The 27,559-nt window shown below is 46.9% G+C and overlaps 1 protein-coding gene across 1 annotated transcript in view; it reads left to right on the top strand.

Annotated features, from left to right (window-relative positions):
- Window positions 1-1,104: 1,104 nt before the first annotated feature.
- LOC138752517 (F-box only protein 2-like) overlaps window positions 1,105-27,559 on the top strand; it is a 28,821-nt gene continuing 2,366 nt past the window's right edge. The window contains exons 1-5 of the mRNA XM_069915320.1: window positions 1,105-1,145; window positions 1,830-1,930; window positions 18,011-18,285; window positions 20,362-20,488; window positions 26,580-26,675. Of these exons, the coding sequence (XP_069771421.1) occupies window positions 1,869-1,930; window positions 18,011-18,285; window positions 20,362-20,488; window positions 26,580-26,675 (560 nt within the window). The 5' untranslated portion in view covers window positions 1,105-1,145; window positions 1,830-1,868. The remainder of the gene's footprint in view (window positions 1,146-1,829; window positions 1,931-18,010; window positions 18,286-20,361; window positions 20,489-26,579; window positions 26,676-27,559) is intronic.

Below are 27,559 nucleotides of genomic sequence, written 5' to 3' on the forward strand. Positions count from 1 at the left end.
TCTCCACCACTCGTCCCCTTGGCACCTTCCCCTGTGACCACAGAAGCTCCACCCTCCTTCACCAACTCTCGGGCTCCCACACAGTCCTTCCGAGTGAAGCAACATTCCACTTGTGAATCTCCAGGGGTCGTCTACTGCTGTGGTCTCCTCTACATTGGAAACACTGGACGCAGACTGGGAGATTGCTTCATTAAGCTCATCGGCTTGGTCTGCCACAATAGCGTGGATCTCCCAATGGCCTCCCATTTCAATTCCCTGCCACATTTCCTTGCTGACATGTCCATCCATGGTCTCACTGCCAGACTGAGACCAAAATGAAGGAAGAACATCTCATCTTCTGTCTGGGCACATGCCTACCAGATGGCATTAACATCGACTTCTCCGGTTTCCGTTAAACACAACGGTCGTCCCCCCCCCCCGCATTCTTCTTCCCCGCAATGCCCTTCTCCTGGCTCCGTCTCCCTTTTCCCCCTGTCTCCATTCACAGAACCAAATTCAATTTTCACCTCTCCTCTTATCATATCCAACTAACACCTTTTGTCAGTCTGGGATCTTCCCCCAGCCAGTCTTCGGTCTCTTTAGTTTTACACCTTCTTGTTCCTTGCTTATTCCTTGAGGAAGGGCTCAGGCCCCGAAACGTCGGTAATGTATCTTTACCTCCAATGGACGCTGCGAGACCGGCTGAGTTCCTTCAGCATTAACTGTGTGTTTTTACAAGCCCAGGAGGACACAACGCAAAAAAAAACACAAAGAAATCAAACAATACGAGTTCTCAAAAGAAGCATCATACAGGAAAAATACTGATTAAAAATTTGTGAAGATAAACTTAGGAATAACAAATTAGCAAGTTCTTTAATTTCTGCAGTGGGAAGTTACAAAACGCATTAACCATGTGCAATATTTAGTTGCAAGATCAACATGAAAAAAATATGTAAAGTAGATGTCAAACTACGTTCTGCTGAATTCCATCAGACATTATGTTGCTTATAGTCGGTTGGCTATATTTTTACTGTATATTATGGTCACTGATTGTGCAGAGGACTGGAATATTGATTTTGCAAAGAGCATGTGCAGCTTAGTATGGTTTTGCACACTCATTGAGTGGGAGCTAACAGGCCAGGGACAAATCTCTACACCAGGGAACCGTAAGTAGCAGATCGTGAGTTGGGGAGTAATCTCACACAGAAGCAGAGCTAACAGCAAAGAAGGGTGTGCTCCTTTAAGCCAGGTTGGAGGGGAAGATAGCCAAGGTTGTAATAAGTGCATTACTGAGTATGGAAATAATATGGGAGGTGAGGAAAGGGCGAGGATGTGGAGATTAAGTAATGATGAGTTTGGGTTTCATTTCCCAGAGGCGTTGGAAAGCAACAACTCAAAAGTAAGCTCTGTACAGGACAGGCTTGAGGTAGTGGACATTTTATCTTTTAGATTTGTCCGGCTGGAAATAAAAGGCTGAAGATTTTCCTCTGTACAAGATTATTATGCTTACAGAAATAAATCATGTTGCATCAGTCATCTAATTAAACTCAGGCTGGGGTTCTCTACCGAGACCAGGTTTAAACACTGCAATGCAGGTCGGTCTGGAGTCTTGCCAGTGAGAAGGCACTTCAGATGTTGTAATAGGTCTGGATTCTCTTTAAACATCAGGATAATCCCACAGTTCTTCAATCTTGGCATAGATTTTTTTAAATATTGTTTAATAACACTATTTTCTCATTACATCATTACATCACTCAAGAATTTAGCAAAAGATTGGGAATGACTTGCATAAACTCCAGTTTCAATGTGCTGGCCAAATTTCCTGGCTTCTGTTGTAATTTCATTTGTAGATCAATGGAATTGTCCATGGTCACACGTACTGAGCTGCCATGAAAAGCTTTGTTCCGTGTGCAATCCACACATGTCAACCTCTGCATTGTCTAGCAGCCAGGTAAGCATTGTGTTGCAATCTAACGAAAGTGCAGGGTATAGTCACAAGAATCAGTTGAACAGAGCAAGGCATCATTTTGTACTGATTGGGAACTGAGTCAAGAGTCTGAGAGGAGAAGGAAGGAAACTATCCTTGAATCGTGAGGTGAGTGCTTTCAAACCCATGTAATTTCTTTGTTCTCTATGCATTGCACAGTCAGTTTGTTTACATTTGTTATCTGTTTATAGTTCTTTTATTTGTCTACATGTCTATAGTTTATTTTTTGCACTACCAATTAGTGGTAATTCTGCCACACCCACAGGAAAAAGGAATCTCAGGGTTATATGTGATGTCCTTAATGTACTCTGACAATAAGCGTGAAGGGAGTGAGTGGCCAGGATGGGATGTGTCCCTGCTGACTGGCTTCCCGAGACAGTGAGAGTCAATCAATAGCTTACCTGAAGGAATTTGCTGCATTTCCAACTCTCTGGAGTCTTGGGCAAAGCAACTCCCATCCCAGGTGGGATGCATCGGGTGGGATACTTTCTATATATTCAAAGAACTATAAAAGAAAGCAAATATAATGGCAGGGCAGGTGGCAGCTGTGGAGGGAGTGAGAGACGGCCAGACTTCACCCCTGACGATTGTTCATCAGATTCAAACATCTTCCAACATCTGTGGGGCATTGCAAGCAATCCGAAAATACACTTACCCAGCATCTACCAATCCCCAGGGATTTTACTGTATTTAGGAACTTTGGTGTATCATCAACAGTGAAAGCTAGACCTTCGACCCACACACATCAAACTCAGCTGGTTCTAAAATCACCTTAAAAACTTTGAGACAGGTCATACATTTCAATAATGCCTTTCACACCACATGAAGCCTTAATAACTTAATAACTTAATAACAATTAATTTTCACATATTAATAAATAGTTATTTTCTCCATTCACCAAAGACCATGCTGGCATTCGGAAAGCACTGGTGAACCTCATCACCGATGTCCGCCTTCTCCGAGAGGTGTCTCCCACGGAATGGGTTCTAAGGCAAGGAAACAGGCCCTTCAGACTATGCTGACCAAACTAGTCCCATTTGCCAATATTATCCACAACACACGTTGTCCCCGAGATGATTGCAGTGCATGGAGAAGGATGCAAGGGTCCTTGTCATGGTTCACCCCAGCAGCAGCGTGACTGACAGAGGACTCTCTAATTTACGGGCTGTACTAAAGATGCAGACAGAGTCAGACATCCAGAACTGCTGGAAGACCATAAACTCGGTGAAAGACACACTTTGGTCTGCTGGAAACCTATTGGTCTTTCAGCACACAGAGAGGGCGGGTCTGGGAATGCTGCCGACTGGAACATTCCAGGCTGCAGGAGTACGTGCTGAGGGATGCACTGAGGCTTGGTGCAGCCAATGAGAGGGCACTGCGAGAAAGGACCACAGGCAGGAATATTCCCATTACCAGGCATTGAGGGGATGAGATCGAGGGAAAGCCCCTAAAGGCTTCAGAGGAGGGAGTAATGGCAAGGTGCCAAAACTGATGGAAATGCATGGATGTGGTTGAAAGAGACTTTGAACAGTTTTCCTTTTGAAAATAATTTGTTGTGAATAAAGTCTAACTTTGGTAAAAATAAAATTGCCCAAATCCCTCTGATCCTTTTTGACCCTTGCACCTGCCTCAATGTCTCTTCACCCTGACAATTATTCCCACTTCTACCTCTTCTCCTGGCAGTTCATTCTGTGTGAAGAGGTTACCCCTCAGGCCCTTTTTAAAACTCACCTTAAATCTCCACCCTCAAGGTTTAGATTCATCTACTCTGCGGGGAAAGGGCTATGACTGCAATGCTCCTTGTTCCCCAGGGTCATGTTGTGAACCCTTGTTATGGTGCAACGGTAACGGATTTGTAGAAGACCTTCCCTTAAGAATGGTTCAATGACGTGTCGAAGTCGGGCTCCAAGTGTCGCCTACCTCATTCAACGCAAGCACTGAGTCCCAGCTGACCTTGGTTCTGACGTACCATCACTGCAGGTTGATTAAATTCCTTCACTCCTGCTCGAAGGTTGTTGGAGGTGAGGGATATATATTGCAGCAAGAAGGATGGAGAGAATACAGTAATGCAGCCTTGCTTGAGACCAACCTTCCTCGAGATGGGTTCTACTTTAAGCCCCATGATCAGAATCAATTTGCAAGATGCTGCGGATCAAATCACTGGTAGCATCTATATCATTAATCCCCTGTGTATCATCCAGATCTATCAGATACTTCAACATTTCATGTTTTCAAAAATAATTCTCAAGTAATTTTCACATATTAATGACATTTGTGTGCTCAAGCCTTTACTTTGATCTCTGTGAATGTTTGAAATTACAGCAGTGGTTCTCAACCTTTTTCTTTCCACTCACATCCCACTTTAAGTATTCCCTAGGCCATAGGTGCTCTGTGATTAGGAAGGGATTGCTTAAAGTGGGATGTGGGTGGAAAGAAAAAGGTTGAAAACCATTGTTTTAATCGTCCCTCATTGACTCGTTATGTGCACAGTTTCAGAACTCCAAAGGAAATGGGCCATTGACAATTTTTCTCAAGCAAAATATTTCAGTAACAATTGTGTCGAGAGCAGTGATTCTTAACCTTCCCTTCCCACTCACAACCCACCTTAACCAATCCCTTACTAATCACAGAACACCGATGGCATAGGGATTACTTAAGGTGGGATGTGAGTGGAAAGAAAAAGATTGAGAACCACTGAACTAGAGCATTTTAATTTCTTGCTCAATGCATGTTAGAATTCTTCAATTGATTGGTTGCTCAGTTTGATGTCATCACTCTTGCCTGGCAACCAACAACCAGCAGCAACTGAGGTTGAGAGAGGATGGAGCATTTTGCCAGAGAGATGATGGGATTTTTGAGGGCTGGTTTCTTGGGGGTAGGAGAAAAGGGCCAATGCCTTGCCAGAAATGTCCTAATCCTCGAACAGCTCAGTGACACAGACATGCAGAAGACACACACACACAGCCCACACACACACACACACACACACACACACACACACACACACACACACACACACACACACACACACACACAGCCACACATGCACACACAGCCCACACACACACACACACACACACACACACACACACACACACACACACACACTCACATACAATGAACACACACCTCTTTCTTGGTATTAGGTTAACCGCAAATTTCAAAAACCAATCTAACACTATATACAAGTGGATGTATTTCACAAATGAAACTTTTTGAAAACTAGTTTATTTAGCAATATGAAAGGATCTCAACTGTAACTACATCGTCTTCAGGCCGCCGGATGCTCGATGAGTGGGCAATGAGGACAAGGATCAGCCATCAGGATCTTGATGGGGGGGGGGGGGGTGACCGGGGTGAGAATCCATGATCAGGCCTTTGGGAGCTCAATGGTCGGGGTGAAGATAAGCCGTCAGCGCTGGATGGGCAGCCGGCCGGAGCAAGGATCTGCGATTATGTCATAGGAGCTTGATGGGTGGGCACTGGAGCTAAAAATGGGGGTTGGGTGTCACGGAGTTCAGTGTATTTATACATAATTTAAATGTACATTACAACTTGAAGATAATTTGAATTCTTACAAACCCGGAATCTTGGCCCTTGCAGATGTGAATGTCGTGTGCGTGCTGTCCAGACCACATCATCAAGAAACAAACATTCACTACCCCCCTTTCTCCTCATCGCCCCCTTGGTTCTTTCCATTGCCCCCAGGGGGCAGCAGAGGCCACTTTGGGAATCAGTAGCTTAAAGAGATCCAATCAAACCAGGGAAGTAATTTTATGTTGGAACTATTTCAGCTGATAGTTTATAAATTGGGAACCAACCAAATCACATCATCTGCATAACATCCAGAATCTCAAGGGGCCTTGGAGAGGTTCCATTGAACTCAAAACCATGATGAAAACCTATTGTGTTGAGAATGAGGGACTGGGATGAAGGTGTCCATTTGCTCCTGTTTGCAGTAAGAGAGTCAGTGCAAGAATCGTTAGGCACCTACTTTTGAGTTGGTGTTTTGACATCAAGTTAGAGGACCTCTAGTGTTGTTGAAGGAACAATGGGTTAATAAGGATGCGCAGTTGGATTTGTTTGATTATGTCTCAAAATGTAAAGATAGTTTGCAAAAAATCTGTGAATTGGCCTGAGAGAATTTGAAAATGGCTCAAGGTAAAATGAAAGCCTGGTATGATTTAAAAAAAAGCTTGGGTGAGAACTTTCAAACCAGGGAGAAAAGTGTTAATCCTTATCCCAACAAATTTCACAAGATCACAAGATAAAGAAACAGAAGTAGGCCATTCAGCCCATTGAGTCTGCTTTGCTGCTCCACAATGAACTAAATCATTTTCCCATCTAGTTCCAATTTCCAGCCTTTTCCCCATATCCCTTGACGAATTAGATACCTATCAATCTCCATCTTAAACTCCCCCGATGAGCTCGATGTGGCAATGAATTCCACAAATCCATGCCCCTCTGGTTAAAGAACTTCCTCCTCATCTGTTTTAAATGCGTACTTTCTAATTCTAAGACTGTGCCCTCTTGTCCTAGATTCATCCACCAAGGGAAACATCTTATTCACATCTACTCTGTCCAATCCTTTCACCATTCAAAATGTCTCTATGAGATTCCCTCTCATTCTTCTGTACAATGAATACAGTCCAAGAGCCGATAAACGTCCTTGCATTCCAGGAATCATCCTGGTAAATCTTCTCTGAATTCTCACGAAAATCATTACATCCCTTCTAAGATAAGGGGTCCAAAACTGCACACATTTCTCCAAATGAAGTCTCACCAGAGCCCCATAGAGCCTCATCAACGCCTCTTTACTCTTATACATGATTCCTCTTGAAATGAATGCCAACATAGCATTCGCTTTCTTTACTGCCGATCCAACCTTTAAGTTATCCTGCACGAGGACACCCAAGTCCATTTGCACTTTGGAATTTTGTATTTTTTCACCATCCAAATAATCTGCCTGTTTATTTCCTCTTCCAAAATTGTACAACCATACATTTCTCAACATTGTATCTCATCTACCATTTATTTGCCCATTGTCCTAAACTGTCCAAATCTCTCTGCAAACTTTTGGATTCTTCAACACTTCCTCATCCACCAGGTATCTTGGTTTCATCTGAAAAGTTGGCCACAAAGCCATTAACTCCACAATATACATTGTAAAAAGAAGTGGCCCCAACACCGACCACTGCGGTACACCACTAATAACCACCTGTGGTGTGCTGTTAGCCAGAATCAGACACACACAAGGTAAAGACTGTACAACAGGCTTTAATCCACAAAGACTTCCACAGAGCCAGGCTGGCTGTAGCTGCAGTAACTCTGAGTGAGGTTTCGGGAGGCTGTCGCAGGCTTATATCTCGGAGGGTGATCAACACCCGACCAGGTGTTGTCCTGTCCCCTTACACGCGTGCAAGTACAGAGGTTGCCCCCTGCAGTAGGCCGGCGGTACACTCCTGCAGGTACAGATGTTGCCCCCTGCAGTAGGCCGGTGGCGTACCACCACATTCACCCCCTTCTTTAAAATTGTCTCGAGGGGGCAGTAACAAGGAATTGTACCCACATTACAACATACAATATTTACAGATTGAGATGATCTGGCGGCCGCCAGGTCTGTGTGACCGTCGTAGAACTGGCTCTTGGTCACTGGTCAGAGGGGAAGTGGGGGGGCTGGCGGCAGGGGTCTGTGTGATTGGTGTGGTGCAGCGCGGAGGGGTGGCCGAGGAGGCCAGGGTCGACGTATGAGAGTCATATTGGATGGGTTGGAGGGGCAGGTTCGTCCCCCAGGGCTGAAGTGGTCCCCTGGTGGTCAAGGTGGTCAACAGCTGCCTGGGGACGGGAATGTATGCCCGGTCGGCATCGTCCTGGGCTGAAGTTTGTCATGGGGTGGTGAATGCTCCTGCTGGTGCCAGGTCCCTGGTTGAGATGGTGTCCCCCCCGCCACTGCCAAATCTAACATAGTTGTAGTTGTAGTTCGCATGTAGGAGGAAGACCTGCTCGACCAGGGCTTCGGCTTTGTGTGTCCATATGTGCTTACGCAGGAGCACTGGTCCCGGGGACGTGAGCCAAGCTGGTAGGGACATTCCAGTCGCCGACTTCCTGGGGAATGAGAACAGACGTTCATGAGGGGTCTCGTTGGTAGCCATACACAGCACCGACCGAATGGCATGGAGCGCCTCAGGCAGGGCGTCCTGCCAGTACTCAATGGCCCACCCTTTTGACTTGAGAGCCAGGGGACTGCCTTCCAGACCACCCCGTTTTTGCATTCCACTTGCCCATTGCCTCTCAGGTTATAACTCGTCGTGCGAATGGTTGCGATGCCCCTCGCTGTCAGGTACTGGCGCAGCTTGTGACTCATGAAACTAGATGCCCAGTCGCTGTGGATGAAAGCGGGGTAGCCAAACATGGTGAAGATCTGCCCCAGGGCCCTGATGACGGTGCCCGTGGAGGTGTCCAGGCAAGGGATAGTGAAAGGGAAGTGTGAGTCCTCGTCCACTACCGTGAGGTAGTAGACTTTTCAATTCGTGGAAGGCAGGGGCCCTTTGAAGTCCATGTCGAGATGCTCGAAGGGCCAAGTGGCCTTTACGACATGGGCTTGGGCGGGTGGAAGAAATGGGGTTGTAGCTTGGGCCAGTGGGCGGATTTTGTCCGAGAAGCGAGAGACCCACTGCAAGTAATAGGAGAATAGGCCAAGGCGCCTGCGGAGGGCCTTTAGCGTGGTGGGGGGGAGAGGTAGCTCCATTAATGGGCGCATCCTTTCTGGATCTGAGCCGATGACCCCATGGGCCACGATGTACCCCAGGATGGCGAGACTGCTGGTGCTGAACACACACTTCTCCTTGTTGTAAATAAGGTTCAGCTCCCCGACTGTCTGGAGGAATTTTTCCAGATTAGCATTGTGGTCCTGCTGGTCACGGCCGCAGATAGTGATGTTATCCAGATACGGGAGCTTTGCCTTCAGCTTGTGCCGGTCTACCATGCGATCCATCTCCTGCTGGAAAACGGAGACCCCGTTTGTTACCCCAAAGAGAACTCAGCAGAACTGGTACAGGCGCCCGTCTGCTTTAAAGATGGTGAAAAGCTTGTCCTTCAGGTGGATAGGGATCTGGTGATACGCCGATTTCAGGTCAATCATGGAGAAAACCCAGTAGCGGGCTATCTCATTGACCATGTCGGCGATTCTTGGCAGGGGGTAGGCATCCAGATGGGTGTACTGGTTAATGGTCTGGCTGTAATCCATGACCATCCTCAGCTTACTTCCCCCTTTGACCACCAGGACTTGGGCTCTCCAAGGGCTGTTACTGGGCTCTATGACACCTTCCACCGGGAGTTGCCGCACCTCCGCCTTGATGAAGTCTCTGCCTGTGGCACAAAAGTGCATACTTCCGGCGGCGATTGGCTTGCAGCCTAGTGTAAGATGTGGGAAGAGCACCGGTGGGGTGATGTGAAGTGTGGAGAGGCCGCAGGTTGGCCGGGGCTGGTAGGTGGCGTGCTGTGTAACATAAGTGGAGGTTGGGGCCCCCCGAAGGCAAGGGTGACACTCTGCAGGTGGCACTGGAAATCTAGGCCCAGAAGGACTGGGGCGCAGAGTTTGGGCATGTCCAGGAGCCTGAACCCTGTGTATGTCTCCCCTTCCACATTTATGTTGGCCAAGCAGAGCCCAAGGGTACCAACAGTCTTATTCTTGGCAGCGAGGGCAATCGAGCAGGTGATGGGGTGGACTTTTAATCTCAGGGAGTGGGCCACACTCGGGTGAATAAAGCTCTCGGTGTCGAACAGGCACTTTGTTACCTGCCTGTTGACTTGCACATCCATCATAGAACACCCGAGATTGTGAAGGATGTCCCTGGTCAGCGTGGTGGCAGCCAGGACTGTCTCGGGGTCGGAGTCTTCGCTTTCCGATTGTGTGTGGTGATTTATGGTGTCTGGAGGCGTAGAGAGTGTCCGGACTGGTCATCGCCCATGTTGACCACGTCGATGTCGGTAGTGGGGTGCGGCATCTGGCAGCCGATGATGTCCGGTGATGTGGGGAGTGTCGGTAGGGAAGCATGGTCATTGCCCATGTGGACTACGCCGATGTCGGTCGGGGGGTGTGGCGTGCGGCAGCCGATGGCATCTGGAGGTGTGGGGAGCATCGGTAGGGTGGCCTGGTCATCGCCCGTGTTGACCACATTGTTCTCATCATTGTCGGGGGCCCTCCGTGACGGCCGCTCCCTGGTCCAAGAAGGCGGCAACATGTGAGGGCCCACTACGTGGCTTGCCTCCCCTAGCCGTTTGGTGCGCCCAGGGACGTGATGTCATTTTGGCCGGCGCCAGTGATGTCATTATGTCAGCTGGAAGTGACGTCACTCCATGAGCCGGAATTGACATCGCTGTAGTTCTCAGCGAGCAGCGCTGGCGAGGGCGGGGGCTGGTCCAGGTGCTCAGGGCACACACTGTGATCATCACTGGCGAAGCCGGGTGCTGCACCGTCAGAGTCAGGGAAGGCAGAAGTTGTTGCGGGGACAATGGAGGCACCCGGCACGTACACCTGGAGGGGTCAACGGGAGAGGGGGGAGGTCATAGAGGGCCGCTGAGCTGCCGGCTGGTTTGGAGAGGCACACTTTAGTAAAGTGGCCTTTCTTGCCGAATTTGGAATAGTACTGGTTCCTAGCCAGGCAGTTTTGGCGCGATCGTCGGACTGACCCACACCAGGACCCACAGTACTTACAGGGGCACCGGGCACCTGCCGCAGCGACGTTCTCCTCCTCAGCTTGGTCTAGGCTGCAGCTGCAGTGTGAGAGGGCCATGAGAGAGCCTGGGGGAACCTGGAATCGAAGGCTTCTATGTGCAGGGCTGCAGCTTCCAGGGTTCGGACCACTTCCACTGTCTTGGATGGCCCTCGAGCATAGTCCTTGGACGAAGATGTCCTGGATCAGCCTCTCGGCCTCCTCTGCACCTAATCCGGGTACAGCCAGACATGGTTGGGCAAACTCTCACAGGTATCACAGATAAGACTCAGCCATCTCCCCAGGTGCTGGGTGTTGAGGAGGTATCTTGCACAGACCGCATTCATGGGGGGCTTGTACAAGTTCTTGAGAGTGTCCATTGTGCTCTTGCACGTGGAGCAGCCTTTGGTTGCCTGGAAGGCGTGGGGACCCAGCTTTGACCGGAGTAGGACCAGCCTCTTCCGATTTGAGTCCAGGATGTCACCTGTGTGCTCCTTGATGATTGCCTCGACCACGTGCTGCCAGATCTCGAAGTGTGTCTGGGCTTCTGGGTGGCGTGGGTCGACTTCGAGTCACCCTGCACTCGGGAGTTTTTCCATGGCAGCCGTGGGAAAATTTTGTGGATTAAATTGTGGTGCGCTGTTAGACAGAATCGGACACACACAAGGTAAAGACTGTACAACAGGCTTTAATCCATAAAGACTTCCACAGCTGGGCTGGCTGTAACTGCAGTAACTCTGAATGAGGCTCCGGGAGGTCGGCGCAGGCTTATATCCCGGAGGGTGAATGACACCCGTCCGGGTGGTGCTTGATCCATTCAGGCCAACTGATTGGCAGCCGGCCAGGTGTTATCCTGTCCCCTTACACTCCTGCAGGTACAGAGGTTGTCCTCTACAGTAGGCTGGTGGTGTACCACCACACCAGCAACCAACCAGAATCCCTTTATTCCCACCTTTTGCTTTCTGCCTATTACCCAAAGCTCCACCCAGTCTATTATATTTCCTGTAATTCCTTGGCTCTCATCTTATTAACCAGCCTCTTATGCGGCATCTTATCAAAGGCATTTTGAAATCCAAATACACAACATCCACAGCTTTTCCATTGTCCACCCTACTTGAGATTTTCTCAAAAGATTCCATTAGGTTGGTCTGGCAGGATCTTCCCTTCATGAACGCCTGCTGGCTTGGACCTATTATGTCGTGCACCTCAAAGTATTTCATAACCTCGCCCTTGAGGATCATCTCCAATAACTTTCCAAATACTGACGTCAGACTAATAGGCCTATAATTTCCTTTTTTCTCCTCCTTCCTTTCTTAAAAAGCGGAACTGGTTCTTCAGAACCATGCTATTGATTCATAGAAAATCATTTCCAACGCCTCCACAATCTCGAAACCCACGTCCTTCAGAACCCATGAGTGCACCTAATCTGAGTCCGGGAGATTTATCTATCTTTAGTCCATTTAGCTTACTAAGCACTTTATCTCCAGTAATCCTGACTGTACCTAATTCTATTCCCTGAGACCTCTGACTATCAGGTATATTGCTATGGCCTTCGTCAGTGAAGACTGATGCAAAATCCTCATTCAATTCCTCTGCTGTCTCCCTGTTACCCATTATAATTTCTCCAGCATTATTTTCAATCAGTCATATATCTACCCGTATCTCTCTTTTACTCTTAATATATTTTGTATGTTATTTGCTAACTTCCTTTCAAAATTCATCTTTTCTTTCCTAATGACTTTCTTTGTCTCTTTCTGTAAGTTTGTAAACATTTCCCAGTCCTCTGTTTTCCCACCTTTGCTTTTATTTTAGCCTTAACCTCTTGTTAGCCACATTTGTGCCATTTTTCCATTCAAAATTTTTCTTTATTTTTGGAATATATCCATCCTACTGTGGTGAACCTCTGCTCAGCTGCCTGTCTCCCCTCTGGCGAGCCTTGCTGTACTAACATTGGCTGTACATTATCTCTACTGTTAACCATATAACCATTTACGGAGGGGAAAAAGGCCATGTTGGCCTTTCGAGTCCGCACCGGTTCACTGATTTTGATAGCATCTTCTCCAAATGAGAAGTAATAAAAAAATTTCTCCAGTTCAAACATTTGAATAATTTTGATTTAAATTGAAAATTTAGTTGGTAAATAGCTTATTTATAGCTTAAGGACATTCCCCGTGGATATAACTATATATGCACCTATTGTCTTTCATTATTGTACCATGAATTTCTGCTAATAAAGGCCATGACTATTGTTTGACCGCATTGTCTTTGTCTACTTCATCAACTGGCACTTCAATTTTATTAGCAGAAACTCATGGTACAATAATGAAAGACAGTGGGTGCATATACAGTTATATCCAAGGGGAGTGTCTTTAACAGTAGAGTTAATTCACAACCAATGTTAGTACAGTAAGGCTCGCCAGAGGGGAGACAGGCAGCTTAGCAGAGATTCACCACAGTCTCCCCCCCCCAGCAGAAGAAGGGTTAAAATCAAAAGGACAGCTGCTAGGTAAAACTTAAGCAAGAAATACATGGTTACCATATTTGGCATTGAGAATTCTCTGACAGCCAATATACGCAGGTAACTAGCAAAGCAATCGAAATATAATGAGGTGTTTTATAAATACTGCAGCCTCTCAGGTTGTTTACGAATTCTAGTTGATTTTCTCAGAGGAACAGCTGCAGGCCTCGTACGCTTTGCAACCTTGGGAACTGATACAGGTCCTGGGTCTGTAGTGTTGGATTTCTGGACCCGCTCCAGAATCGGCAGCGTGAGGCAGTGGAGCCTCAGCATGGCCATCTGAATGCTCACTAGGGGTCACAGGCTGGGGGAGTGAGTCCAGTCTCTCAGGCTCCCTCTGAGTAGGGGCGTGAGGAAGGGGCGAACCAGGTGGGGCCAGATCTCTTAGGGGTACAGTGTCTGTGCTCCTGTCTGGGAATTTAACATGAGCGTGGTTGGGATTGGTTTGCAGTAGCTGAACTGGTTGGACTAGGGGGTCTGTTTTACACCCCCAAGCATGGCTCTTCAGCAGCACGGTTCCAGGCTCAGATAAACAGGCTGGCCAGTCCATCACAGTTCCTGATTTCCTAGGAAAGGCAAACATACGTTCATGAGGTGTTTGATTTGTTGCAGTACACAGTAAAGACCGAATAGAATGTAGCGCCTCAGGCAGCACCTCCTGCCTCCGGGTAACAGGGTAACTATGTGTCTTTAATGTAAGGTTAACAGTCTTCCAGACTGTGATGTTAGCCCTTTCGACCTGCCCATTGCCCTGTGGGTTGTTGCTCGTGGTGCAGTTGGTGGCAATTCCCTTTCGTAGCAGGGCTTGGCACATTTCAGCACTCATGAATGCTGAGCCTCTATCTGTATGAATGTAACTGCGAAAACCAAAAATACTGAAAAATTCTGTCAAGTGCCTTAATGACAGATACTGACGAGATGTTAGGGCAGGGTATCGCAGAGGGAAACCTTGAATATTCGTCGATTACTGTAAGGAAATATACATTTTTGTTGTTGGAAGGTAACAGCCCTTTAAAATCTAAGCTAATCCTCTCAAAAGGTCGGGTTGCCTTGATGAGAGTGGCAAACATTCTGCACAAAGAGGACAGCTTTTAGTCAGTTTCCTGACTTCTTCCAAGGAGTAAGGAAGGTTGTAAGCCCTTATGTAGTGGAAGAATCTCATGACTCCTGGGTGGCACAGTCTGCTATGGATCTCTTTTAGCCCCTCCATCTGAGCACCGGCAGCAGATCGTAATAATGTGTCAGAGGGATCATTTAACCTGCCCGATCTGTACAGGATCTCATAATTATAAGTTGAGAGTTCTGTTCGCCAGCGTACCATCTTATCGTTTTTGATTTTACTTTTGTGTTTAGTACTGGACATGTAGGCTACAGAATTTTGATCAGTGACCAAGGTAACTTTTCTGCCAGCTAGAAAGTGTCTCCAGTAGCAAACAGCTTCAATAATAGCCTGGGCTTCTTTTTCAATGGCAGGATATTTAAGTTCAGGTCCACATAACCTGCAGGAGAAGAATGCCACCGGTCTGCCCTTTTGATTAAGGATTCCTGCCAAGGCACAATCTGAGGCATCAGTTTCCACTTGGAATGGGACATCCTCGTCAATGGACGAAAGTGCAGCTTTGACAATATCAGCTTTAATTCTCTTGAAAGCCTTCAAGGCCATTGGAGAGAGAGGAAAAAGATTTAGTGTCAAAAAGAGGGTGTGCTTTTGTAGTGTAGTCACATAGCCATTTACAGTAGTAGGAAAAGAATCCCATACACCTTTTAAGGTCTTTTGCTGAGTCTGCGGGAGCCATTCTTTCCGGATCGGGGTGGATTTCGCCCTTCCGGACAATGTAGCCCAGAATGGGCAGCTCTGTCACGTTGAAAACACATTTACCCTCATTAAATGTAAGGTTGAGTTCTTTAGCTTTTGCTAAAAATGTCTTTAAGTTGTTGTTGTGCTCAGTCTGCGTTTTCCCACAGATAGTGACCTTATTCATACATTCTAACAATCTTATCCATCTCCAAAAGATATCCTTTTAAACTGGTATAACCCGCCATCAGCCTTAAAGGCCATGAATATTGTTTGACTGCATCATCTTTGTCTACTTCATCAACTGGGACTACATCTGCTGTTTCCTTATTTCTTGTAATAATAATCCACACTGCTGAAGATCCAACTGCACTGGGTAGGTCACATCTCCAGAATGGAGGACCATCGCCTTCCCAAGATCGTGTTATATGGCGAGCTCTCCACTGGCCACCGTGACAGAGGTGCTCCAAAGAAGTGGTACAAGGACTGCCTAAAGAAATCTCTTGGTGCCTGCCACATTGACCACTGCCAGTGGGCTGATATCGCCTCAAACCGTGCATCTTGGCGCCTCGCAGTTCGGCGGGCAGCAACCTCCTTTGAAGAAGACTGCAGAGCCCACCTCACTGACAAAAGGCAAAGGAGGAAAAACCCAACACCCAACCCCAACCCACCAATTTTCCCTTGCAACCGCTGCAACCATGTCTGCCTGTCCCGCATCGGACTTGTCAGCCACAAACAAGCCTGCAGCTAACGTGGACATTACCCCTCCATAAATCTTCGTCTGTGAAGCCAAGCCAAAGAAGAAGAAGAAGATCCTCTAATTCTGTTCTGCTTTCATGTTACTTTTCCAGTCAACCTGGGCCAGTTCCTCTCTCATCCCACTGTAATTCCCTTTGTTCCCTTGAAGTCTTCTCCTTCTCAAATTTGAAATTTGAAATTATGATCACTACTTCCTAAAGGTTCCATTACCTTTAATTCCCTAATCACCTCAGGTTCATTACACATCAACCAGTCCATAACCTCCGATCCCCTGTTGGGCTTATTGAGAAGCTGCTTCAAAAAGCCATCCCATAGGCATTCTACCAACTCTCTCTCCTGAGATCCAGAACCTTCCTGACATTCCCAATCCCCTTTCATGTTAAAATCTCCCATAATTTTCTTGACATTTTCCTTCTGACACACTTTTTCTATCTCCAGCTGTAACTTGTAGTTCACTTGTAATTTGGGGGCCTGTATATAATTGTTATTACGGTCCATTTACTCTTTCCATTTCTTAACTCAACCCATAAGAATTTTACCAATTCTGACCCTATCAGAATTAGAATTTATTGTTATGAACAAGTCTTGAAATTTGGTGTTTTGCGGCAGCGTCAAGTGCAAAAAATTCATATTATAATAATCTTACATTATTATAAAAAATAAAAGTAACAGGGCAAAGGAAGGCTGTGTCTTCGGTTCATTCCTCATTCAGGAATCTGATGGGAGTGGGGGAAGGAGCTGTCCTTGTGCCGCTGAGTGGTCGTCTTCAGGCTCCTGTATCTTTTCCCGATGGTAGCAGAGTGGGGGGTGGGGGGTCTTTGAGGAGAGAGGCTGCTTTTTTTAAGACACTGCCACAGGTAAATGTCTTCAATGAAGTGAAGTCTGGTGCCTGCGATGTCGCAGGCCAAGTTAATTCTGGGGTTTATTCTGGAGAGTTGACGCCTCCATACCAGTGATGCAACCAGCCAGAAAGCTCTCCACGGTACACCTGTAGAAGCTTACAAGAGTTTTTGGTGACGTCACGAATCTCCTCAGACATCTCACAAACTATAGCCGCTGGTGAGCCTTCTTTGTAATTGCATCAGCGTGGAGGCTCCAGGTCAGATCCTCGGAGATGTTGAAACCCAGGAATTTGTTGTTGATCCTCTCCAGTACTGACCCCTGGATGAGTGTTCCCCTGACTTTTCCCTGAAGTCCACAATCATCTCCTTGGTTTTGCAGGTGTTGAGCGCAAGGTTGTTGTCATAAGGTGGATGATGCTGAACTACTTCTGTTTATCAGGATGCGCAGGACTGGGAACTAAGTGCAGACATCGGCCATCCATGAATACAATTAGGGGCAGGTGGAGCGAGTTTAGGTTACCCTTCCATAAATGAGGCCAACACTTAATTTCAAATCTTAGATGGATAAGTTTTTAGTAATGAGGGGCATTATGAAATAAGGGTCAAAGCCATAATCTCATTGAGTGACAGTTTGAGGAGTTCAATAGTCAACCACTCTTCATATGTTGTAGATGTGTCTAAGTGCAGATAAATGGACATAGAATAGGGAAAGGAATAGTTGTGGCAATAAACTGAGCCAAAGGGTGAGAGGAGCCTTGTGTACTATACAAATACCAATATGGACACAAGGCCGCTTGGTCTGGTGTGTGCTTTATGTCCTATGTCCCAACTACACTCTTTTAATGCAAAATTGTGGAGCCAATGCAGCACAGTTAGTGCAAAGCTGTTACAGTGCCAGTGATCGAATCCCACGCTGACTGTAAGGATTTTCTACAGTCTCCCTGTGTCTGCGGGGGTTTCCTCTGGTTTCCTTCCACCCTCCAAAAAAATGCTCTCGGGGTGGAGGTAAATTGGGCTCGTGGGCCAAAACGGCTTGCTACCATGCTGTATGACTAAATTTCGATGTAAACACTTTAAAAATTACATTAAATTTAATGCAGATTCTCTGATGTTATGATTGGGGGTGGGGCATAGTTAACATGGCAGTGAGTGCAATGCTAGTAAGCACCAGTGACCCAGGTTCATATCCAGTACTCTCTATAAGGAGTTTACATGTTCTCTGTCTATCTGTGGGGGTTTCCTCCAGGGGTTTCGGTTCCCCCCCCCACCCTTCAATTGAGTGTAATTGGACAGCACAGGCTCATGGGCCAAAAGGCCTGTTACCGTGCTGTAGGTCTAAATTTAAAATGTTTTAATTTATTGGGCATGATGCTCACATATGATCAAACTGTCAACTTTTCCCTCTAACTGTGGCAGGCATCAACAGAAAACATTTTGGAACATGGCCGCCATTGACTCTTTACCTGAACCGCTTCTGCTCAAAATCATGTCCTATGTCCCTCCAGAAGAGTTAGTTTACATCTGTAGACCTGTCTGCCAGCAGTGGAAGGAGCTCGTGGATGGACTAAACTTAAAATCTCACAGTGAAGGATTGCCAAAAGAAAGACAAGATGCAACAGCAGGAGACTGGGATGAGTTTTACTTCTGCACGTCTGAGAAAAAAAATCTAATCAAGAATCCATGCGGAGAAGGTTAGTGCCAGCACCTTTTGGGAAACGGCTAAAATGAGCTTGAATTCTCCTTTCACTCTTTTGATCCCAGCTGGTGCGATAATATAGAGGAACCCTGAAGAACCCAATAAGCCTTTTGTCCGCATACATTTGAATCTCTGTTGGGTAAAGAACTTCTTGCTTTCCTTGGAAAGTATCTTTGCTCACAGGTTAGGTGTCCCTCTCAAGAAGAAATCAACTCTTAGCATCACGAGTCATGTGCACAGGGTTCAGTGCTGAGCCCATTGCTCTTTGAAATTAAAATCAATGATTTATGTGAAAATTTACATGGCATTTAAAATTTAGTCATAAAGCACAGTAACAGGCCATATTGGCCCACGAGTCTGTGCTGCCCATTCCCTCCCCATTAACCTGGTTTTAATTCACCCTCTTTCCAAAGAATGGCCACAGAGGAGGAAGGGGAGGAGAACCGGAGGTGTCATGGAAACAATATTCATCACAAGGCACTGACCTGAGGGTGGGGTGGAGGGAAGGAAGGTTCATTCAGACAGGACGGTGAAAACAAATGGAAAGATTCAAAAAAGGATCCAGAATAAAAGTCCTGCTTGGAGATTGGGTCAGTCCGGATTTTCAAATTTTCCGATTCTCTGGCGGTACTTTTGAAATTCAAATTTTAGGAGAATACTTGGGTAATTTTTATAATTATACAACCATATAACAATTTACAGTACAGAAACAGGCAATCTTAGCCCTTCTAGTCTGCACTGATTTACGTGAAACTCCACTAGTTCCACCTACCCACTCCCATCCCCATAACCTTCCAATCCCCTCACCTCCATGTACTCATCTAACCTCCTCTTAAATGACAGAATTGACCCTGCTGCAACCACCTCTCCCGGAAGGTCATTCCACTCAGCCACCACTCTCTGAGTGAAGAAGCATCCTCTTATATTACACCTAAAGTTTTGTCCCCAAACCCTTAACTTATGACCTCTTGTTCCAATCTCCCCTACCTTCAGGGGAAAGAGCCTATCCACATCTACTCTATCTGTTCCCTTCATAATTTTATATATCTCTATCAAATCCCCTCTCAACCTTCTACACTCAAATGAATAAAGTCTCAGTCTACTCAATCTTTCTCTGTATTCTAGATACTGCAATCCAGTCCACATTTTTGTAAACCTTCTCTGCACCCTCTCTATCTTATTGATTTCTTTGCTATAATTTGGAGACCAGAACTGCACACAATACTCCAAACTTGGCCTCACCAATGCCTTGAACAGTCTCAACATTACCTCCCAGCTCCTATATTCTATGCTATGATTTATAAAGGCCAGCATACCAAAAGCCTTCTTCACCACCCTGACTACATGGGAATCTACCTTCAAGGAACACTGAACCATTATTCCAAGATCCCTCTGTTCCTCTGCATTCCTCAATGCCCTCCCCTTCACTCCATATGTCTCATTTTGGTTATTCTTCCCAAAATGAAGCACCTTACACTTAACTTCATTAATGATATATTTTTCATATAGTATACAAAGTACAAAAAAAATTTCTTACATTTCCACGACTTCCACATTGTCGGTTGCAGCTGTTGTGCATCTGTGGCATTAATGCATGCATGAACACACGAAAAAGCTGAGAGTTTTCTAAAAGACCGGATTTTCAGGTCATCCGGATTTCAGCCATCCAGATCTTCGGTCTTTTACTGTATATAGATTTGGAGGGAAAGCAAAGCAATTATGAAAATGGCCGGCACGATTGGAGTGGCGGTTAGCACAATGCCTTTACAGTGCCGGCATTCGCGACCGGGCCAGGATTCAAAACCCACACTGTCTGTAAGGAGTTTGTACGTTCCCCTCGTGTCTGCGCAGGTTTTCCCCATGGGGTCCCACCCATCAAAATGTACCGGGGATGTAAGTTAATGGGGTGTAAATTGGGCAGAACAGACTCATGGGCCGAAATGGCCTGTTACCGTGCTGGATGTCTAAATGTTTTTAAAATTAAAAAATAAAATTAAAAAATGTATGAAAACATGAACAAATCATTCAAGTGATATTTCAATTAACACCTTGTCTTTTTCAACTTTCACAGAGGAATTCAACTTCTGGGAATTGACAGATAACAGTGGGAATGGCTGGAAAGTAGAAGATCTTCCTGGAGACAGTGGGAAGCCTTTCCCTGATCAAAAGACACAGAAATATTTTGTTACGTCTTTTGAGTAAGAATCTCACGAGTATCCGGCTGATGCTCCTTTGTTTTCTCTTATCCATAGCTCCATGTGTTTGTCTTGACTGGACCCATGCCCTTGCACAATCACAGCAATAAGTGACATAGATTGACAGAGCCAGGAGGATTACAGTGGTCATGCCACAATCACATATGCCCTCATCACTCTGAGGTTGGCTGCAGAGTCTTGAACCATAACACATAGGAGCAGAAATAGGTTATTCAGCCCATGGAGTCTACCCCGCCATTTAATCATGAGCTGATCCATTTCCCCACTCAGCCCCACTACCTGGCCTTCTCCCCATAATCGTAGATGCCCTAGCTAATGAAGAATCTATCAATCTCTGCCTACACCCATTGGCCTGGCCTCTTCAACTGCCTGTGGCAACAAACTCCACAGGTTTACCGCGCTCTGAGTGAAGAAATTTCTGCACATCTCTATTCTAAGATTACACCTTTCAATCCTGAAGTGGTGCCCACTTGTTTGAGACTCTCCCAGTATGGGAAACTACCTTTCTACAACTACTCTGCCCACACCTTTAAGCATCAACGGGGAGGGGGGGTGGCTGTCAGGTAGCAGGGCAGGGGGGGCTGTTAGGTAGCGGGGCAGGGGGCTGTCAGGTAGCGGGGCAGGGGGGCTCTCAGGTAGCTGGGAGGGGTGCTGTCAGGCAGCAGGGTGGGAGGCTGTCAGATAGTGGGGCAGGAGGCTGTCAGGTAGCAGGGCAGGGGGCTGTCAGGTAGCGGGGCAGGGGTGCTCTCAGGTAGCTGGGAGGGGTGCTGTCAGGCAGCAGGGTGGGGGGCTGTCAGGTAGTGGGGCAGGGGGCTGTCAGGTAGTGGGGCAGGGGGGGCTGTCAGGTAGCAGGGCCGGGGGGGGGGCTGTCAGGTAGCAGGATGGAGGGCTGTCAGGTTGCGGGGCCAGGGGTGGCTCTCAGGTAGCAGGGAGCTTGGTCGCCAGCTGATGTTGTCATCAGCCCGCCCCACTTCCTGCGGCTGCACATTCAGGTGTGTTGGCAGAGCGCCACGCTCGGCCGATTATCCCTTCCCAAGGAGGGTTGGCGTCGGCACCTCGGAGGCACTCTTGCCGCTTTCAGGTAAGTTGGTATTTAGCCACAAGAGGGGATATTCTGCAGTTTTATATAGTGCGGGAGGGGGTGGACCACCTGAAAAGCAGGTCTGAGAAGCAACCCTTGAGAACTCTGCTGCACACTTCCCTCCAGTCTGAAGAACAACCTTCCGTTGCTGATCCATTTCCTCTGATTTGGTTCAGCTGCTCTTATCTCCCAAGCTGCCACTTTCTGTTTATTCCATGGTCTTCAACTATGATTACCATCCTATCATGTGCAACCTCGCTAATCCATGCACATGTCATTGACTGCTTTTCCTTTCTGACACTTCATCAAAAGATTCAATCAGGCTAACTGGCCTTTAACACTCCGCGATGGTTATCCCTAATCACTCCACATAGCTAATAATTCTGATGTTGATCACTGGTTCTAGAATTTTCCACAGCACCAAGGCTAAACTGGCTCCTCTGAAGTTATTGAGTTGAACTTTACACCCTTTCTTTTGGAAAAGGGTGAAACATTTGCAATTCTTTCTGCCTTTGGGCACCACCCATAAACCCAGAAAAAATGAGCAAATTATGACCAAGGGCTCTGCAATTTCCTCTCCGAACACCTCAGCTTCTTCCCACAGGCAGTGAAAACGCTGAACGACCAATGGAACTGCTCACACTGACCATCCCAGACTCTCATATTCATGAAGCAATACTTCCTTATTTATATGTAGATATGAATACTTATCCTGCATGTGTATCGTTTGCCTGTAAGTGCGTTATGTCTGGTTGGATGTCTGAATGTTTTGCACCGAGGACCGGAGAATGTTGTTTCATCAGGTTTCACTTGTACAATCAAATTACAATACCTTGACTTGATTTGACCTTTGACGCATCCATCTGGACCAGGTGATTTATCCACCTCGTCTTTATTGGTACCCAGCCCATACAGATTTTTTAAATGAAGCTTCCTCCAGCAGCAGCCCCTCCCTTTCTGAATTCTCTTGATTTTTTTTTCCTTCCGTGAACCGATCTTTGCATTCATTCTCTGATTACAGCTTTCTCCCTTCCCCCGCTAATGTGCCATCACATGTTTCTGGATGCCCTTGTAACATTTTCTACTGAGCACTCTCTCTCTCTCACTCACTCTCTCTCTCTCTCACTCTCTCTCTCTCTCTCTCTCTCTGTCTCTCTCTCTCCTCTCTCTCTCTCTCTCTCTCTGTCTCTCTCTCTGTCTCTCTCTCTCTCTCTCTCTCTCTCTCTCTCTCTCTCTCTCTCTCTATCTCTCTCTCTCTCTCTCTCTCTCTCAGCCTCTCGCTCCCCCCGTTGCATCTTGCATTCTTTCTAGGGCTATGATACAACTGCATAACCAACTGGGAAAATACAGCGAGGCTTTACCCTCTCTAACTATGCATAATGAGGTGGAACCTTATGAAAGGATATTTTGTTCATAGCTTCGTCGCTTCCTTATCTCATTATTATTTCAAGAGTTCAAACTCTAAGTGCTGCTGCTCAAATTAAATTCAGATATATAATCGGCAATCCCTGCATCCCGAACTGACCCCGGGAGAGTAAAAGAGAAAGAAAGAGAAGAAGAGAGTGAGAAAACAAAATGGGGGGGGGGGGCGGTGGTAGCATGCAGTCTTCACAGGCTGTAACGGTCGGGAGGCCTGATTATCCAACGTGATCGCCGTGGTGTCAGAATCGGGGTAGCTGGCAGAGTATCATCGCTGGGTTCCCCATGTGTGGGCGCAGTTTTGCCTAGTCTGCAGGCGTCAGTGGCTGTGGGCTGGTCCAATCTGCTGCCATTCATGAGTTGCAGCTGATCCCATTGACCTGGCATGTAACCTAGAGGAGGATTGGATGGAAGTTGGGGTTGGAAAGTGACAATGTTAGACCCAGCTTGGGCCAGATCCCTTACTGAGAGCGTGCCCTCCCGCCTGCCCGGGTATTCGATATAGGTATAGTGTGGGTTCGCGTGTAACAGCGTTACCCTGTTGATTAAGGGGTCTTTTTTCGAGTAGTGGACACGATGCCTCAGCAGGACAGGTCAGCCAACCTGGTGTGGTCGTTGCCGATTCCAACTTCTGTGGGAACGAGAACATACATTCGTGCAGGGGTAGCATTGGTGGCAGTGCATAACAAGGACATGATGGAGTGTAGAGTGTTTGGGAGGACGTCCTGCCAGCGAGAGGTGGAGGGAAAGTGTGACCGCTTTCCAAACGGTAGCATTCTCCCTTTCGACCTGCCTGTTACTGTGCAGGTTGTAGCTAGTGGTCCTGCTTGAAACAATACCATGCTCCAGAAGATACTCCCTCAGTTCTGCACTCATAAATGAGGACCCCCGGTCACTGTGAATTTAACTGGGGTACCCGAAAATGGCAAAGATGCTGTGCAGTGTGTTTATGACTGAGGAGGCGGTCATGTCACGAAAGGGAATAGCAAATGGGAAGCGGGAGTACTCATCAATCACCGTGAGAATGTAAGTACAGGCATTACGGTTCATCAACGGTAGAGGCCCCTTGAAGTCCACACTGAGACGTTCAAAGGGCCGGGTGGCTTTAATGATATGGGTCTTCTCGGGCTGGAAGGAATTGTGCTTGCACTCAGTGCATACTGGGCAGGCTCGGGTCATGGAACAGATCTCCTCAACCGTATAGGGCAGTTTGCGGGCCTTTACAAAGTGAGTGAACTTGGTGACTCCCGGGTGACAGAGATCCTCATGGAGTCTCTGCAGCCTGTCCAGTTGTACACTGGCACATTTCCCAAAGGAAAGGGCGTCAGGTGGGTTATTGAATTTACCAGGGTGGTACAGAATGTCGTAGTTGAAGGTGGAGAGTTTGATTCTCCACCTGGCAATCTTGTCATTTTTGATCTTACGCCCGCTGGTTGCTGCTAAACATAAATGAGACCGCGGGTTGGTCGGTCAGTAGTGTAAAGCGCCTGCCAGCGAGGTAGTGTCTCCAACGATGTACAACCTCTACGATGGCCTGGGCCTCCTTCTCGACAGAGGAGTGTCGGCTTTCTGGGCCCTGGAGGGTCCTAGAAAAGAGGGTGACAGGCCTACTGGCCTGGTTTAAGGTGGGTACCAGTGCAAAGTTGGACACATTACTCTCCACCTGGAAGGGTATGGATTCGTCGACGGCATGCAGAGTGGCCATGCCGATGTCCGACGATGCAGTCGAAGGCCGCTCTTGCTTCCGCTGACAGGGGGAAGGAAGTTGACTTGATGAGTGGTCATCCCTTGTCAGCATGCTGGGGGACCCATTGGGCATATTAGGAAAAAACCCCAGGCAGTGTTTCAGTGCCTTCTGGGTTTGGGGCGGTAAAAGGTCCATGAGAGGGCGCATGCAGTTGGGGTCTGGCTTTACCACCCTGTTTTCCACTACACAATCTAGAATAGTGAGGCGAGTGGTCTGGAAGACACACTTCTTGAAATTTTAAGTCAGATTCAGCCATTTCGGCATTGGAAAAATTTCTCAAGGTTGGAGTCATGGTCGTGGCCACAGATGATGACATTGTCCAGATACAGGAATGTAGCATGGCAGCGGCGATGAGGCCATCGACGGGGCGTGGGGAGATTGGGTTAAATGTAGGCGTTCTACTCACATCATAGCGGGGGCCCCAGCCTTGTGTATAGGTGTCCATGCTTAGGACTGGAGCCTCCATTGTTTCAGCGATGTGAACGGTCTCCACCAGGCTGTCTCCCCCATGCTCCAGCAATTGTTGCTTCACCTCATTGGAACGGACCCCTACCACATAAGCATCCCGGATCAGGTCGTCGGTGATCCCAACCGCTGTCTTGTCGGTGCACGCATAAGCTCTACCCAGTAACCTCAGTGCCTGGAGGTAAGTTCTGCAGGACTCACTGGGCTGCTGCATCCTGGTCGCTAGCATGTGCCGCTCGTAGAGTCCCCTCAGCACGTTCATGGCAGCTGTGTAGGAGGTCGCGTCCAGGATGTTCTTGTAGACCCTCGTGGACACCATGGACATCAGGACTATTAGTTTATCCATGTCTTCCTCCACAATAGGGTCTGAGCGCTGCAGATATACCTCGAAGCACCTCACCCAGTGCCTGAAATCACTTTGGGCAGTAGCTGACTGTGGGTCGATGCTGAGGCATTCTGGTCGCAGCATTCGCTCCATCAATTGAAATTTTGCTAATAAAATTGTAGCACGTTGAATGACTCAAAGACGTTGACTCAAATCAAGGCTTTTATTAGCAAAAGACTGGAGCACGGTACATCGAGGTCAACCAGTCCAGACTGACCTGGGTCTGGTTAGGAGCAGCCCTTTATGACCTGCCAGTAGGCGTGGCTACAGCTCTCAGCCAATCACTAGCATTATATGTAAATATATACAAATATATACATTGGTGATAGGATCCTGTGCTATCACAACCACCCAGCGCACGCTCTATTCTCGCTGCTGCCATCAGGAAAGAGGTATCGGTGCCACAAGACTCACACCAACCAGGTTCAGGAACAGCAGCTCCCCCTCCACCATCAGACTCATCAACAACACACTCAATCAGGTGGCTCATTTAAGGACTTGTGCACTTCATTGATTTTTTAAAAATTCTCTCTGTATTGCACAGTCAGTTTGTTTACATGTATTACCTGTTTACACTTCTTTATTTGTTTACATGAATTTGTTGTGTATAGGTTTTTTTTTGCGCTAGCAATACATAGAAGTTCTGCACAGCCACAGAAAAAAATAGGAATCTCAGGGTTGTATGTGTTTGTCCTCTGCCAATAAATCTGAAATCCGAATCAATGTGCAGGGAAGGTATGGACAGAACTGCTTGAGCCTCTAGTTCCAATCAGTCAAGGGTTTGTACTGTCTTTAATACTGGTCCAAGAACCTTATGAACAGCTGCTACATGATCATCCTGTTAATTCTGTTACACTGACATCCCATTAATAATTGCACAGGACATCAAATGGCCAGTTGTATTATTAAACCATCTGGCACCATGCAGTAATCCTTCAAATAATTAATTTAGTTATTGCATATTTATCTTTGTCAGATGGTGTCGAAAAACTCAACTAATTAATTTGGTATCAGAAGGACTTGACCCAGAGCAACTGGACAACCTTCAGCCTGCCATCATTTTGAAGGACTGGTAAGCAAGATGAAAAGCAGTCCGTTCAATGGGCCACATGCCCTGTGCCTGAGAGCTTCGAAGAATATCTGTCTGCTAATGCATGTAACGGTGTTGCATAATAGCAAGTTCTTTGTGTGAGAACATTCTGGGTTTGGCAGTCTGTGGAGAGGTTGACAAGCTGAGGTGTGGGTAGATTTTCCACAGAACATGCTCATCACATTTAAAGATGCTAGTAGGAGTGAAGAATTTGACAGACCCTTGCCGGTTTTGCTTCTCCTTGCACTGGACAACCATATTTTTTCTAAAGCTTTGCTTCCTGAAAATAATTGGAGATTATGATACTCAACTTCAAGCTGAATGCAAAGATAATTTCAGATTTCCTGTATCACATTGGAAGTTGGAGAAACATTAAGTTAACTTTTATTAAATTTAGCCTGTTTAACTGATCTAAAAATGTTTTGCAGCTGATTGTCATTTGTACTCAACATCTGATGCCCCTCATGTCAGTGTCCAACAATAGTCGGCCGGCATTGATGATTCCAGTTGCCCTGATACCGCTTTCCCATGGCTGCAATGTCCTGGTGAAACCTTTCACCATGTTTGTCCCTGACTGCACCAAGATCAGCAGGGAAGACGCCCACGCGCGAATGCAGAAAATGAATTTTCAATGACGTGCTACACTTCATGGTTTTATATCCTTGAGGTATATACATCAACGTGTGTTCAATCTATATCTGTATATGTGAGCTGCTTTTATAGGCTCTCTGCACCTCTGACCAAGCATGTCCAGGCCTAAGACAACATTGCTTAGCACCAGTGTTGAGTGAGTGCTCCCAGGTGTGCTTGGACTGATGAAAACAGCCTGCTTTGTGGCAATGTGCCACAAAATATGACAGGAAATC

The sequence above is a fragment of the Narcine bancroftii genome, chromosome 2 (assembly GCF_036971445.1).
Source record: "Narcine bancroftii isolate sNarBan1 chromosome 2, sNarBan1.hap1, whole genome shotgun sequence".
NCBI classification, from domain to species: domain Eukaryota; kingdom Metazoa; phylum Chordata; class Chondrichthyes; order Torpediniformes; family Narcinidae; genus Narcine; species Narcine bancroftii.